At 44.9% G+C, this 17,706-nt stretch overlaps 1 protein-coding gene across 4 annotated transcripts in view; it reads left to right on the top strand.

Annotated features, from left to right (window-relative positions):
* DCTN1 (dynactin subunit 1) overlaps nt 1-17,706 on the top strand; it is a 284,349-nt gene that overhangs the window by 155,497 nt on the left and 111,146 nt on the right. For all 4 annotated transcript variants that reach the window (XM_053704365.1, XM_053704367.1, XM_053704366.1 and 1 more), the window contains one exon: nt 11,895-12,055. In XM_053704365.1, coding sequence (XP_053560340.1) covers nt 11,895-12,055 — 161 coding nt within the window. The remainder of the gene's footprint in view (nt 1-11,894; nt 12,056-17,706) is intronic.

The raw sequence follows: 17,706 nt of genomic DNA on the forward strand, positions 1-17,706 counted from the left end.
AGGTTGTCAACAAACCAGATAAAGAAAGAGGCGTTTCTACGCTGTGTACAAGATCTTTTACTAATGGGAGTGATCCATCCGGTTCCGCGGTCAGAACACGGACAAGGGTTTTACTCAAATCTGTTTGTGGTTCCCAAGAAAGAAGGAACCTTCAGACCAATCTTGGATTTAAAGATCCTAAACAAATTCCTAAGAGTTCCATCGTTCAAAATGGAAACTATTCGGACAATCTTACCCATGATCCAAAAGGGTCAGTACATGACCACAGTGGATTTAAAGGATGCCTACCTTCATATACCGATTCACAAAGATCATTACCGGTATCTAAGGTTTGCCTTCCTAGACAGGCATTACCAGTTTGTAGCTCTTCCATTCGGGTTGGCTACGGCTCCAAGAATCTTCACAAAGGTTCTGGGCTCTCTTCTGGCGGTGCTAAGACCGCGAGGAATTTCGGTGGCTCCGTACCTAGACGACATTCTGATACAAGCGTCAAGCTTTCAAACTGCCAGGTCTCATACAGAGTTAGTACTGGCATTTCTAAGGTCGCATGGGTGGAAGGTGAACGTAGAGAAGAGTTCTCTCTTACCACTCACAAGGGTTCCCTTCTTGGGGACTCTTATAGATTCTGTAGAAATGAAGATTTACCTGACAGAAGACAGGTTAACAAAGCTTCAAAATGCTTGCCGTGTCCTTCATTCCATTCAACACCCGTCAGTGGCTCAATGCATGGAGGTAATCGGCTTAATGGTAGCGGCAAGTGACATAGTACCCTTTGCACGCCTACATCTCAGACCGCTGCAATTGTGCATGCTAAGTCAGTGGAATGGGGATTACTCAGATTTGTCCCCTACTCTGAATCTGGATCAAGAGACCAGAAATTCTCTTCTATGGTGGCTTTCTCGGCCACATCTGTCCAGGGGGATGCCATTCAGCAGACCAGATTGGACAATTGTAACAACAGACGCCAGCCTTCTAGGTTGGGGCGCTGTCTGGAATTCCCTGAAGGCTCAGGGATCATGGACTCAGGAGGAGAGTCTCCTTCCAATAAACATTCTGGAATTGAGAGCAGTTCTCAATGCCCTTCTGGCTTGGCCTCAGTTAACAACTCGGGGGTTCATCAGGTTTCAGTCGGACAACATCACGACTGTAGCTTACATCAACCATCAAGGAGGGACAAGAAGCTCCCTAGCGATGATGGAAGTATCAAAGATAATTCGCTGGGCAGAGTCTCACTCTTGCCACCTGTCAGCGATCCACATTCCTGGAGTGGAAAACTGGGAGGCGGATTTCCTAAGTCGTCAGACTTTTCATCCGGGGGAGTGGGAACTTCATCCGGAGATCTTTGCCCAAATACTTCGACTTTGGGGCAAACCAGAGATAGATCTCATGGCGTCTCGCCAGAACGCCAAGCTTCCTTGTTACGGGTCCAGGTCCAGGGACCCGGGAGCAGTCCTGGTAGATGCTTTGACAGCACCTTGGACCTTCGGGATGGCCTATGTGTTTCCACCCTTCCCGATGCTTCCTCGATTGATTGCCAGGATCAAACAGGAGAGAGCATCGGTGATTCTTATAGCGCCTGCGTGGCCACGCAGGACCTGGTATGCAGATCTAGTGGACATGTCATCCTGTCCACCTTGGTCTCTGCCTCTGAGACAGGACCTTCTAATTCAGGGTCCTTTCAAACATCAAAATCTAATTTCTCTGAAGCTGACTGCTTGGAAATTGAACGCTTGATTTTTATCAAAGCGTGGTTTTTCGGAGTCAGTTATTGATACCTTAATACAGGCTAGGAAGCCTGTTACCAGAAAGATTTACCATAAAATATGGCGTAAATACTTACATTGGTGCGAATCCAAGAGTTACTCATGGAGTAAGGTTAGGATTCCTAGGATATTGTCTTTTCTACAAGAAGGTTTAGAAAAGGGTTTATCTGCTAGTTCCTTAAAGGGTATCGAGGGAGAAAGAGAGCGCTGAAACGATTCACCTCAAAGTACACAGGTTGATATCAAAAATCCCCAGATGAAATTGATGAGTTAAAATCTATGTTAATTGTCTTCCTGCGCTAGAGGCCAGGCTGAGTGGTCCTAAAGCTAAAACTATTGAGGTGAAACAAAGTGGATGGAAATAATCACTCTGGACATAAAATATATTATATATAAGCTAATATTTATTATAAAAAATGGTGATTATAATTTATTCTTTGAAAATTTATTTAAAAACAATTGAATTTAATTAGATATATGTTAAAAAGCCGATATAATAGAGTTTCTCTTTTTCAGCAAAAAAGACAAAGGCAAAAAGAGGCAAAAAGATAAAAAGATAAGAAGTAGGTGTGTTGAGTGTACTGAGCAGAGGATATAGTTAGTATACACAGCACATATAGTTAATATAGTTAGTATAGTTAATGAGGTTAATATAACAACAGATACGGTTAGTATATACAACAAGTGTAATTGGTGCAGTAGATTTAGAGAATCATGGAAAAATAATAGAAAAAATAAATAGAAAAAATTAATTAAAGTGTCAACTAAAATTGTGTCAGCTAAAGGTGTGTAGACTAGAATTGTGTAAACTAAAAAATCTGTAAGCTAAACAGCTATAAAATGAATAACACCTTAGTTCATATATGTCCAGAGTGATTATTTCCATCCACTTTGTTTCACCTCAATAGTTTTAGCTTTAGGACCACTCAGCCTGGCCTCTAGCGCAGGAAGACAATTAACATAGTTCCTTAAAGGGACAGATCTCAGCTCTGTCCATTCTTTTACACAAGCGTCTGTCAGAAGTTCCAGACGTTCAGGCTTTTTGCCAGGCTTTGGCTAGGCTTAAGCCTGTGTTTAAGACTGTAGCTCCACCGTGGAGCTTAAATTTAGTTCTTAACGTTTTACAGGGTGGTCCATTTGAACCCCTTCATTCCATTGATATCAAGCTGTTATCTTGGAAAGTTCTGTTTTTAATGGCTATTTCCTCGGCTCGTAGAGTCTCTGAGTTATCAGCCTTACATTGTGATTCTCCGTATCTGATTTTTCATTCAGATAAGGTAGTTCTGCGTACTAAACCTGGGTTCTTACCTAAGGTGGTCACTAACAAGAATATCAATCAAGAGATTGTTGTGCCATCATTGTGCCCTAACCCTTCTTCAAAGAAGGAACGACTTCTGCACAATCTAGATGTAGTCCGTGCCCTGAAATTTTATTTACAGGCAACTAAAGATTTTCGCCAAACTTCTTCCCTGTTTGTCGTTTATTCTGGACAGAGGAGAGGTCAAAAAGCTTCTGCTACCTCTCTCTCTTTTTGGCTTCGTAGCATAATACGCTTAGCCTATGAGACTGCTGGACAGCAGCCTCCTGAAAGAATTACAGCTCATTCCACTAGAGCTGTGGCTTCCACTTGGGCCTTTAAGAACGAGGCCTCTGTTGAACAGATTTGCAAGGCTGCAACTTGGTCTTCTCTTCATACTTTTTCCAAATTTTACAAATTTGACACTTTTGCTTCTTCGGAGGCTGTTTTTGGGAGAAAGGTTCTTCAGGCAGTGGTCCCTTCCGTATAAAGATCCTGCCTGTCCCTCCCGTCATCCGTGTACTTTAGCTTTGGTATTGGTATCCCAGAAGTAATGATGACCCGTGAACTGACTACACTTAACAGGAGAAAACATAATTTATGCTTACCTGATAAATTCCTTTCTCCTGTAGTGTAGTCAGTCCACGGCCCGCCCTGTTTTTTATGGCAGGTCAAAATTTTTAAATTATACTCCAGTCACCACTGCACCCTATAGTTTCTCCTTTCTCGTTTGGTTCTCGGTCGAATGACTGGGTGTGATGTAGAGGGGAGGAGCTATATAGCAGCTCTGCTTGGGTGATCCTCTTGCACTTCCTGTTGGGGAGGAGTTAATATCCCAGAAGTAATGATGACCCGTGGACTGACTACACTACAGGAGAAAGGAATTTATCAGGTAAGCATAAATTATGTTTTTTCGAGTGCGTCTTATATCTGACTCCTTGCTTATGCCTGCTAAATGTGGCAGCTTGAGTCAAGTTTGGTTATGTGGGTAGTTAATAATACAAATAATCATATAAAGGTGAATTTACCAAATATATCCAGATTCCACACATTGGATCAGTGCTAGATTCATCATGTCATATCATTGTTAATTTGTTAATATATATATATAAATCCCTGCATCAGTCTTATAGACTGAGACTGTGCACTAGTAGATGTACTCACCTGCTTCACTGACTGTCCCCCTGAGCCCCCCATTCTCACACACTGTAGACCCTGCACTAGTAGATGTATTCACCTGCTTCACTGACTGTCCCCCTGAGCCCCCCATTCACACACACTGTAGACCATGCACTAGTATATGTATTCACCTGCTTCACTGACTGTCCCCCTGAGCCCCCCATTCTCACACACTGTAGACCCTGCACTAGTAGATGTATTCACCTGCTTCACTGACTGTCCCCCTGAGACCCCCATTCTCACACCCTGTAGACTGTGCACTAGTAGATGTCACCTGCTTCACTGACTGTCCCCCTGAGACCCCCATTCTCACACCCTGTAGACCATGCACTAGTAGCTGTAGTCACCTGCTTCACTGACTGTCCCCCTGAGCCCCCCATTCACACACACTGTAGACCATGCACTCGTAGCTGTAGTCACCTGCTTCACTGACTGTCCCCCTGAGCCCCCCATTCACACACACTGTAGACCATGCACTAGTAGATGTATTCATCTGCTTCACTGACTGTCCCCCTGAGCCCCCCCATTCACACACACTGTAGACCATGCACTAGTAGCTGTAGTCACCTGCTTCACTGACTGTCCCCCTGAGCCCCCCATTCACACACACTGTAGACCATGCACTAGTAGATGTATTCACCTGCTTCACTAACTGTCCCCCTGAGTCCCCCATTCACACACACTGTAGACCATGCACTAGTAGATGTATTCACCTGCTTCACTGACTGTCCCCCTGAGACCCCCATTCACACACACTGTAGACCGTGCACTAGTAGATGTAGTCATCTGCTTCACTGACTGTCCCCCTGAGACCCCCATTCACACACACTGTAGACCGTGCACTAGTAGATGTATTCACCTGATTCACTGACTGTCCCCCTGAGCCCCCCATTCACACACACTGTAGACCATGCACTAGTAGATGTATTCACCTGCTTCACTGACTGTCCCCCTGAGCCCCTCATTCACACAAACTGTAGACCATGCACTAGTAGATGTAGTCACCTGCTTCACTGACTGTCCCCCTGAGTCCCCCATTCACACACACTGTAGACCGTGCACTAGTAGATGTAGTCATCTGCTTCACAGACTGTCCCCCTGAGACCCTCATTCACTCACACTGTAGACCATGCACTAGTAGATGTATTCACCTGCTTCACTGACTGTCCCCCTGAGACCCCCATTCACACACACTGTAGACCGTGCACTAGTAGATGTAATCATCTGCTTCACTGACTGTCCCCCTGAGCCCCCCATTCACACACACTGTAGACCGTGCACTAGTAGATGTAATCATCTGCTTCACTGACTGTCCCCCTGAGACCCCCATTCACACACACTGTAGACCGTGCACTAGTAGATGTATTCACCTGCTTCACTGACTGTCCCCCTGAGTCCCCCATTCACACACACTGTAGACCGTGCACTAGTAGATGTCACCTGCTTGACTGACTGTCCCCCTGAGCCCCCCAATCACACACACTGTAGACCGTGCACTAGTAGATGTATTCACCTGCTTCACTGACTGTCCCCCTGAGACCCCCATTCACACACACTGTAGACCATGCACTAGTAGCTGTAGTCACCGGCTTCACTGACTGTCCCCCTGAGCCCCCCAATCACACACACTGTAGACCGTGCACTAGTAGCTGTAGTCACCTGCTTCACTGACTGTCCCCCTGAGCCCCCCGTTCACACACACTGTAGACCATGCACTAGTAGCTGTAGTCACCTGCTTCACTGACTCTCCCCCTGAGCCCCCCAATCACACACACTGTAGACCATGCACTAGTAGCTGTAGTCACCTGCTTCACTGACTGTCCCCCTGAGCCCCCCATTCACACACACTGTAGACCATGCACTAGTAGATGTATTCACCTGCTTCACTGACTGTCCCCCTGAGCCCCTCATTCACACACACTGTAGACCGTGCACTAGTAGATGTATTCATCTGCTTCACTGACTGTCCCCCTGAGCACCCCATTCACTCACACCGTAGACCATGCACTAGTAGATGCCACCTGCTTCACTGACTGTCCCCCTGAGCCCCCCATTCACACACACTGTAGACCGTGCACTAGTAGATGTATTCACCTGCTTCACTGACTGTCCCCCTGAGCCCCCCATTCACACACACTGTAGACCGTGCACTAGTAGCTGTAGTCACCTGCTTCACTGACTGTCCCCCTGAGCCCCCCATTCACACACACTGTAGACCGTGCACTAGTAGATGTATTCACCCGCTTCACTGACTGTCCCCCTGAGCCCCCCATTCACACACACTGTAGACCGTGCACTAGTAGCTGTAGTCACCTGCTTCACTGACTGTCCCCCTGAGCCCCCCATTCACACACACTGTAGACCATGCACTAGTAGCTGTAGTCACCCGCTTCACTGACTGTCCCCCTGAGCCCCCCCATTCACACACACTGTAGACCGTGCACTAGTAGATGTATTCACCCGCTTCACTGACTGTCCCCCTGAGCCCCCCATTCACACACACTGTAGACCGTGCACTAGTAGATGTATTCACCCGCTTCACTGACTGTCCCCCTGAGCCCCCCATTCACACACACTGTAGACCGTGCACTAGTAGCTGTAGTCACCTGCTTCACTGACTGTCCCCCTGAGCCCCCCCATTCACACACACTGTAGACCATGCACTAGTAGCTGTAGTCACCCGCTTCACTGACTGTCCCCCTGAGCCCCCCATTCACACACACTGTAGACCATGCACTAGTAGATGTATTCACCTGCTTCACTGACTGTCCCCCTGAGCCCCCCATTCACACACACTGTAGACCATGCACTAGTAGATGTCACCTGCTTCACTGACTGTCCCCCTGAGCCCCCCATTCACACACACTGTAGACCGTGCACTAGTAGATGTATTCACCCGCTTCACTGACTGTCCCCCTGAGCCCCCCCATTCACACACACTGTAGACCGTGCACTAGTAGCTGTAGTCACCCGCTTCACTGACTGTCCCCCTGAGCCCCCCATTCACACACACTGTAGACCATGCACTAGTAGATGTATTCACCTGCTTCACTGACTGTCCCCCTGAGCCCCCCATTCACACACACTGTAGACCATGCACTAGTAGATGTCACCTGCTTCACTGACTGTCCCCCTGAGCCCCCCATTCACACACACTGTAGACCGTGCACTAGTAGCTGTATTCACCTGCTTCAGTGGGACAGTCAGTGAGCCCCTCATTCAATCACACTGTAGACCATGCACTAGTAGCTGTATTCACCTGCTTCACTGACTGTCCCCCTGAGACCCCCAATCACACACACCGTAGACCATGCACTAGTAGCTGTAGTCACCTGCTTCACTGACTGTCCCCCTGAGCACCCCATTCACACACACTGTAGACCATGCACTAGTAGATGTAGTCACCTGCTTCACTCACTGTCCCCCTGAGCCCCCTATTCACACACACGGTAGACCATGCACTAGTAGTTGTATTCACCTGCATCATTGACTGTCCCCCTGAGACCCCCATTCACACACACGGTAGACCATGCACTAGTAGATGTAGTCACCTGCTTCACTGACTGTCCCCCTGAGCCCCCATTCACACACACTGTAGACCATGCACTAGTAGATGTAGTCACCTGCTTCACTGACTGTCCCCCTGAGCCCCCCATTCACACACACTGTAGACCATGCACTAGTAGCTGTAGTCACCTGCTTCACTGACTGAGCCCCTCATTCACTCACACCGTAGACCATGCACTAGTAGATGTCACCTGCTTCACTGACTGTCCCCCTGAGCCCCCCATTCACACACACTGTAGACCGTGCACTAGTAGATGTATTCACCTGCTTCACTGACTGTCCCCCTGAGCCCCCCATTCACACACACTGTAGACCATGCACTAGTAGCTGTAGTCACCTGCTTCACTGACTGTCCCCCTGAGCCCCTCATTCACACACACTGTAGACCATGCACTAGTAGATGTAGTCGCCTGCTTCACTGACTGTTCCCCTGAGTCCCCCATTCACACACACTGTAGACCATGCACTAGTAGATGTATTCACCTGCTTCACTGACTGTCCCCCTGAGCCCCCCATTCACACACACTGTAGACCATGCACTAGTAGATGTCACCTGCTTCACTGACTGTCCCCCTGAGTCCCCCATTCACACACACTGTAGACCGTGCACTAGTAGCTGTATTCACCTGCTTCACTGACTGTCCCCCTGAGCCCCCCATTCACACACACTGTAGACCGTGCACTAGTAGATGTATTCACCCATTTCACTGACTGTCCCCCTGAGCCCCCCATTCACACACACTGTAGACCATGCACTAGTAGATGTCACCTACTTCACTGACTGTCCCCCTGAGCCCCCCATTCACTCACACTGTAGACCATGCACTAGTAGATGTATTCACCCATTTCACTGACTGTCCCCCTGAGCCCCCCATTCACACACACTGTAGACCATGCACTAGTAGATGTATTCATCTGCTTCACTGACTATCCCCCTGAGCCCCCCATTCACACACACTGTAGACCATGCACTAGTAGATGTAGTCACCTGCTTCACTGACTGTCCCCCTGAGCCCCCCATTCACACACACTGTAGACCCTGCACTAGTAGATGTATTCACCTGCTTCACTGACTGTCCCCCTGAAACCCCCATTCACACACTGTAGACCATGCACTAGTAGCTGTATACACCTGCATCACTGACTGTCCCCCTGAGCCCCTCATTCACACACACTGTAGACCATGCACTAGTAGATGTAATCACCTGCTTCACTGACTGTCCCCCTGAGCCCCTCATTCACACACACTGTAGACCATGCACTAGTAGATGTAGTCACCTGCTTCACTGACTGTCCCCCTGAGCCCCCCATTCACACACACTGTAGACCATGCACTAGTAGATGTCATCTGCTTCACTGACTGTCCCCCTGAGCCCCCCATTCACACACACTGTAGACCGTGCACTAGTAGATGTATTCACCCGCTTCACTGACTGTCCCCCTGAGCCCCCCCATTCACACACACTGTAGACCGTGCACTAGTAGATGTATTCACCTGCTTCACTGACTGTCCCCCTGAGCCCCCCATTCACACACACTGTAGACCGTGCACTAGTAGATGTATTCACCTGCTTCACTGACTGTCCCCCTGAGCCCCCCATTCACACACACGGTAGACCGTGCACTAGTAGATGTATTCACCTGCTTCACTGACTGTCCCCCTGAGCCCCCCATTCACACACACTGTAGACCGTGCACTAGTAGATGTATTCACCTGCTTCACTGACTGTCCCCCTGAGCACCCCATTCACTCACACCGTAGACCATGCACTAGTAGATGTATTCGCCTGCTTCACTAACTGTCTCCCCCTTAGCCCCCTTTTCACACAGACTGTAGACCGTTCACTAGTAGATGTACAGTTGTGCTCATAAGTTTACATACCCTGGCAGAATTTATGATTTCTTGGCCTTTTTTCAGAGAATATGAATGATAGCACAAAAACGTTTCTTTTACTCATGGTTAGTGTTTGTCTAAAGCCATTTATTAACAATCAACTCTTTTTATATCATAATGACAACAGAAACTACCGAAATGACCCTGATTAAAAGTTTACATACCCTGGTGATTTTGGCCTCATAACATGCACACAAGTTGACACACAGGAGTTTGAATGGCTATTAAAGGTGACCATCCTCACCTGTGATCTGTTTGCTTGTAATTAGTGTGTGTGTATAAAAGGTCAATGAGTTTCTGGACTCCTGACAGACCCCTTGCATCTTTCATCCAGTGCTGCACTGACGATTCTGGATTCTGAGTCATGGGGAAAGATGAAGAATTGTCAAAGGATCTGCGGGAAAAGGTAGTTGTACTGTATAAAACAGGAAAGGGATATATAAAGATATCCAAGGAATTGAGTATGCCAATCAGCAGTGTTCAAACTCTAATCAAGAACTGAAAAATGAGGGGTACTGTTGAAACCAAACCACGGTCAGGTAGACCAACTAAAATTTCAGCCACAACTGCCAGGAAAATTGTTCGGGATGCAAAGACAAACCCAGAAATAACTTCAGGTGAAATACAGGTGGTGTGGCTGTTTCAAGATGCACAATAAGGAGGCACTTGAATAAAGATGGACTGCATGATCTAGTCGCCAGAAGAAAGCCATTACTACGCAAATTGCACAAAGTATCCCGCTTACAATACGCCAAACAGCACAGAGACAAGCCTCAAACCTTCTGGCACAAAGTCATTTGAAGTGATGAGATCAAAATTGAGCTTTTTGGTCACAACCATAAGCGCTACATTTGGAGAGGAGTCAACAAGGCCTATGATGAAAGGTACACCATTCCTACTGTGAAACACGGAGGTGGATCGCTGATGTTTTGGGGATGTGTGAGCTATAAAGGCACAGGAAATTTTGTCAGAATTAATGGCAAGATGAATGCAGTATGTTATCAAACAGAACCCCTCATATTTTCCACTTCTTGATTAGAGTTTGAACACTGCTGATTTGCATTCTCAATTCCTTGGATATCTTTTAATATCCCTTTCCTGTTTTATACAGTTTAACTACCTTTCCCCGCAGATCCTTTGAAAATTCTTTTGCTTTCCCCATGAATAAAAATCCAGAAACGTCAGTGCAGCACTGGATGAAAGATGCAAGGGTCTGTCAGGAGTCCAGAAACTTATTGACCTTTTAGACACACACACTAATTACAAGCAAACAGATCACAGGTGAGGGTGGTTACCTTTTAATACTATTCAAACCCCTTTGTGTCAACTTGTGTGCATGTTATCAGGCCAAAATCACCAGGGTATGTACATTTTTGATCAGGGTCATTTGGGTAGTTTCTGTTGTCATTATGATTCATTCACACACACTGTAGACCTTGCACTAGTAGATGTATTCACCTGCTGCACTGACTGTCCCCCTGAGACCCCCGTTCACTCACAGTGTAGACCATTCACTAGTAGATGTATTCACCTGCTGCACTGACTGTCCCCCTGAGACCCCCGTTCACTCACACTGTAGACCATTCACTAGTAGATGTATTCACCTGCTGCACTGACTGTCCCCCTGAGACCCCCGTTCACTCACACTGTAGACCATGCACTAGTAGATGTATTCACCTGCTGCACTGACTGTCCCCCTGAGACCCCCGTTCACTCACACTGTAGACCATTCACTAGTAGATGTATTCACCTGCTACACTGACTGTCCCCCTGAGACCCCCATTCACTCACACTGTAGACCATGCACTAGTAGATGTATTCACCTGCTTCACTGACTGTCTCCCTGAGCCCCCCATTCACACACTCTGTAGACTATGCACTAGTAGCTGTAGTCACCCGCTTCACTGACTGTCCCCCTGAGCCCCCTATTCACACACACTGTAGACCATGCACTAGTAGATGTGTTCACCTGCTTATGGACTGTCCCCCTGAGCCCCCTATTCACACACACTGTAGACCGTGCACTAGTAGAGGTAGTCACCTGCTTTACTTACTATCCCGCTGAGACCCCCAATAACACATACACTGTAGACAGTGCACTAGTAGATGTAGTCACCTGCTTCACTGACTGTCCCCTATACACACACTGTAGAGTGCAGGATTCTCACCAGATGTCACTATGTGTCTTCCTCAGGCCGAGCTGATCAGCAGGCAGGCGCAGGAGAAATTTGAGCTGAGCGAAGCCAACGAGGAGAAGGCTGGGATGCGAGGGGCAGTTGGAGAGCAAATGAGCTTTGCAGCTGGGCTGGTGTATTCTCTGAGCCTTCTGCAAGCTACTCTACACAAATATGAGCAGTAAGTTTTCTTCATTCCTTCGGGCTGTAATATCTGGTGGCTGAATGACAGCCATGCGCAGGTTTTTGTTTTTGCAAACTGTGAATAACGGTTTCGAATTTGCATTAGGGTCACTGAATGCTGGGCTTTGGTCAGTGATTTTTGCATCTTATGTACTATTCTGTATTTTTTTCATATAGGTGGCGAGAGTCCACAAGCTAGTTACTTATGGGATATACATTCCTACCAGGAGGGGGCAAAGTTTCCCAAACCTCAAATGCCTATAAATACACCTCCCACCTGACTCATACCTCAGTTTTAAAAACTTTGCCTCCTTAGGGTGTGGTGAAGCATGATGTGCTTGATTTCTTCTGTGAAAGGTGCTTCTAAGCATATTGAAGCCCAGTTCCTCTCTAAGCACAGTGTTTGTCTGAGGGATGTGAAGGGAGTATTTGCCTGATGATACCATGTTTTCCTCTATGGGAAATCTATTCTAAGGCTCTCTGTAAATCGGTCACAAGGATTAATCTGCTGCCTCCCTTTATAGATCGACAATATACTCTTGTACCATTACCTCTGCTGATATGTTTCAGTACTGGTTTGGCTGCCTGCTATATGTGGATGGGTGTCTTACACGGTAAGTATATACTTTTATTATACAAGACACTCTCAGCTATGGATTAGGCACTTTTTAACTAAAGTTGTTATATATTGTTTGTATACATGCCTTGAGTCAGTAATTCAGTGCTCTATTTTAGCGACTTTATTTGTGGCTAAATATTTGTCAAGCTTGGTAGAGTCTGTGAAACATACAGGGTTTTTTTTTGGAGCTAGTAATTTATTTATGAATTAGGATGCTACGTATTATGTTAGTCTCATGGAATGATTGATAATCACATTTTATGCAGCTATAATAGAAGTATCCATTAGACTGTAAATGTAGGTACATTTAGTTTTTTTTGTATATACAAGCCAATTCTTAACTGCTTTTTAGAGTGATAGGTGTATTAGAAATTTGCGCGCAAACGTGCATGTGATGACACTTTTTATGTCATAGAGTGATGCGTCATCATGCGCCATTTTGTTGCCGCCAAAGCTCTTCCCCCAGCTCATTCAGTGCTCTCAGAAAACGCTTAGAGAGCTTTCATGCAGCATTATTTTAGGAATCCGTTTTCTTTTTTATAAATTTTCGCTCTGTTTTCCACTCTCTCAAACCTGTTATATTTAGGCGCATGGATATAAATTTGCAGAATTAATTTTTTTTTTTTTCAAATTTTGTTTTTTTGCAATTATCAAACTGAACCTGCCTCTGATGTAACGTATCTACCAAAGCTAAGTGTGTTTGTTGTAAAAAAAACTAATCTAAATTCTTCAGCTCAATTATGTGGCTCTTGTTTTGACAATTTGTTAAATGCTGATAATATATCTGAGTACAAATGCGCCCACTGTTATTCCATCTCAGTCTAATGTACATAGCATTCCTGCAGAAATGAAAGATTTAATTGCTGCAACTATAGAGAAGGCAATGACTGCTAAAACGTAAAAGGGTTTTGCAACATTTTCCTAAACCTAATGAATTAAGTTCTGACTTTCAGCATACTCATGTATCCTCTACTGATGGGATTTCCTCTGATTCAGAGGATGCCACGTCAGACAGATATAGAGAAATCATCTTTTTTATTTATGATAGAATATATTGTTTACTTTGGGTATTGAGGAGTCTAAACCTCCTGATGATAAAGCTAGTAACCATCAAAATTCTGTATTTAAATGGACACTAAACCCAAATTTTTTCTTTCATGATTCAGATAGAGCATGCAATTTTAAGCAACTTTTGAATTTACACCTATTATCAATGTTTCTTCATTCTCTTGCTATCTTTATTTAAAAAGCAGAAATGTGATGCATAGAAGCCTGCCCATTTTAGGTTGAGAACCTGAGTTATGCTTGCTTTTTGGTGTTTAGATGTAAGCCTCCCATAAGCAAGCGCTATCCGTGGTGCTGAACCTAAAATGGGCTGGCTGCTAAGATTTACATTCCTGCTTTTAAAATAAAGATAGCAAGAGAACAAAGAAAAAATTATAATAGGAGTAAATTAGAAAGTTTATTAAAATGTCATGCTCTATCTGAATAATGAAAGAAAAGATTTGGGCTCAGTGTCCCTTTTAAGACTACTGTTATTACTCCTGAAGTATGTCCTATTTCAGACGCTATCTCTAATGTGATTGCTAAAGAATGGTCTAAGCCTGGTACCTCTTTTAACCCTTCTTCTAGGTTTAAGAAATTATATCCTTTACCTGTGGCCAACTTAGAACTTTGGGAATCAGTTCCTAAAGTTGATGGGGCAATTTCCACTCTTGCTAAACGTACTACTTTTCCTATGGAAGACAGTACTTCTTTTAAGGATCCTTTAGATAGGTAGCTTGAATCTTATCTAAGAAGGACATATTTACATACTGGCTATATTCTTAGACCTGTTTATATCTATGACTGATATTTATTTATTTATAAAATATTTTACCAGGAAGGATACATTGAGATTTCTCTCGTTTTCAAGTATGTCCTGGGATCACAAAACATTGCATTGATACAATAGGGTACAATGAAATACAAAAACAATAATAATACACAATATATGCAAACATTTAACATAGAGCAGGTACAAAATATTTAATCAACCATGACAGGAGCATTTTGTTTTGAGATATGTATAGAGGGATCTCTTAAAGGATTTTAGGCTTGGGGAAGTTTTTAAAGTGTGAGGGAGGTCATTCCATAATTGTGGCGCTCTGTAGGAAAAGGAGGATCGAGCTACTTTCTTTTTGTATTGAGGCAAACTAAATAATGTGCTGTTATTGGATCGGAGGTTATAGGAGGTGGGAATAGCAGGGGAGAGCATTCTGCTCAGGTAGGGTGGGAGTTTCCCAGAAAGGCTCTTAAAGACAAGGCAGGAAAGATGGAGGGTGCATCTGGATTCCAGCGACAGCCAGTTTAGTTCTTTTAGCATGTCACAATGGTGGGTCCTGTAGTTACATTGTAGCACAAAGCGGCAGAACGAGTTATATAACGTATTTAGTTTATTAAGGTGAGTTTGCGGAGCAGGTGCATATACTACGTCCCCATAATCCAAGATAGGCATCAGCATTTTCTGTACAATCTTTTCCTTTACTGTAGGGCTGAGGCAAGATTTGTTTCTGTACAGGGCACCTAGTTTTGGATAAAGTTTAGAGGCAAGTTTTTCTATGTGGAGTCCAAAAGATAGATTGGGATCTAACAACATACCTAAGTATTTAAAAGAGTGGACTGCGGTCAGCGTGCAATTGGATTTTGTTTTGATGCGAAGATGGGAATTTTGTAATTTTTGTATTTTAGGTCCCGTTCCAAAGATCATTGTGACCGTTTTGTCAGTGTTTAGGAGGAGTTTGTTTTTCGAGATCCACTTTTCTACCTCTGTGAACTGGTCTTGGAGCACTGCTTCAAGCTGCGACAGATCAGATTTGTTTGCATAGATTACTGTGTCGTCTGCGTACATATGTACAGTTGAGGATTTGCAGACATTAGGCAAATCATTTATAAATACTGTGAATAGTAGGGGGCCGAGAATGGAACCTTGGGGAACACCACACGTGACTGGGAGAGGGAGGGAGTCATTTAGAGACAGAGACATATTGTGATCGATCCGATACATATGATTTAAACCAGGTTAATGGGCGATCAGCAATACCAGAGTTTTTTAGTTTGAGAAGTAGTATATCATGGTCCACTGTGTCAAAAGCCTTTGCAAAATCAAGGAAAATAGCTCCAGTTAGGTCTCCTTGTTCCATGCCAGTTTGGATGTTGTTGCAAACTTTTAGGAGGGCAGTTGTAGTGGAGTGATTCGGTCTAAAACCTGATTGATCAAGGGTCAGATAGTTAGAAAGTTGATAATACTTGCATAATTGCATATGGACGCATTTTTCTAAGATTTTTGACAATACAGGGAGCAATGATATAGGACGATAGTTAGAAACCAAGGTTAACTCCCCACTTTTATGAATAGGCACTACTCTTGCAGTTTTCCAGAGTTTGGGTATGTATCCAGACACCAAGGATTCGTTAATTAGGGTTGTGACAGGCTTAGCAATTGCCGGCGCACTGAGCTTCAACAGCATTGCTGGGATTTGATCAGATCCTGACTGGTTTTTCATTTTTAGATTATTGAGGTGTTTCTTAATGATATTGAAGGGTACAGGTCTAAAATTTAACTTTTCTATATTGGGTCTTTGCTGTTTTAGTGGGGCCTGATCCACATTTGTAGCTTCAGAAGTGTCAGAAGTTTGTTTTGTCTCTTATGGAGGGTAGTACTCTTCGACATGGGATGGGAGTTTTAAGTAGTCCTGTCAGCCTCTCAGTGAGAGCCTGGGCAAAAGTTAGAGTCCCGAGATGCAGGGAGAGTCTTTCTGCGAAACCATCCTGACTCCTATTAACAGCTCCACAAGCAATCAGCATTGTCGAACTTCGCTTCGCTGCCTGCTTTCTTCTCTCAAGTTCATGGTGGAGGTGCTGCTACTATTCGTCACACTTGAAGGGCCGTGTTCCTGTTCCACGGCTTAGATTCCGGTAAGATTATTTCATTTTACTTCATCAGAATGTACTGTAACTTATTTATTTTCTCGTAAGGAACTATCTTGCTGGACTTATGCAGTATATTTATAGGGCCTCAGTGAGGCTCCTTTGGTATCTTGGAATCGAAGGTTAATATCTCCCGAGGGGGATTATTGAACAGGGTTTTTTTTAATCATATTTATGTGATTCAATCTGCTTATGTTTAGTGTTAACTGGGCTCTTGGCTTAGAACATAATGGCCTTTGGAAGTGACGCGACCTTATAGTTGGGCGTGTTTTTTTGGACTGTACGGTTCACCTTGTGACTAGACGTGCTTACGTTCTGGTCTTCCATTTCCGCATTCCTGACAGTGTGGCGACTGAAAAATTAGAGTCTGCTTGTGTCTGATTCTAGGAGGTGGTGAGTGTGTGTGTCAGAAGCCGTTTAAGTTTTTATTATCTTCTCTATCTATTTATGGAGGATTCTGATGCTGAGACGGTTCAAATTTCAGATTCAGATTCTTCGACTTGTGAAGAATGCGAATTAGCCCCGTTGACACAGTTCAATCAGTTATGTTCGATATGCCGTATTAGAGCGCCCTGTTCCTCGGGCTCGGGGAATCAGGGGTTTGCTGAGCCATCCGCCTCTGGGGGTTCTGTCCTCCAATAGACGAGTTTCCCTACTACTACACATGCGGGTAACGCAGATTATGTTTATCCCTCCCTACAGGGCAGCTTGTTCCCCCCTGGAGGTTGCAGCTCGTTTTCTATTTCACATTTTTTGGGCGATTATGCGTCTGCAAAGTCCAGACGTTTATTTGTGTTTGTGCCCGATCGTCCCGGGTCTACCGGCCTTGGGTGGGCCTATACAGTTCCCTGCGGGTGTAGCTGTCCCTGAGTGTTGTACCTTTCGTTACAGAATAGCGCGTCTTCGCATTTTACTCACACGAGTTATTAGAGGATCCTATCCTTAACGGATACGGGAAACCGAAGTCTTCTACTTCGAATGGCTCACCTCATTAGACATGAGGGGATGACATAATTTCCAAATGATCTGATTATTGAGATCTTTCCCAGTTTTTTGTTGTA

The sequence above is a fragment of the Bombina bombina genome, chromosome 2 (assembly GCF_027579735.1).
Source record: "Bombina bombina isolate aBomBom1 chromosome 2, aBomBom1.pri, whole genome shotgun sequence".
In the NCBI taxonomy this organism is placed as follows: domain Eukaryota; kingdom Metazoa; phylum Chordata; class Amphibia; order Anura; family Bombinatoridae; genus Bombina; species Bombina bombina.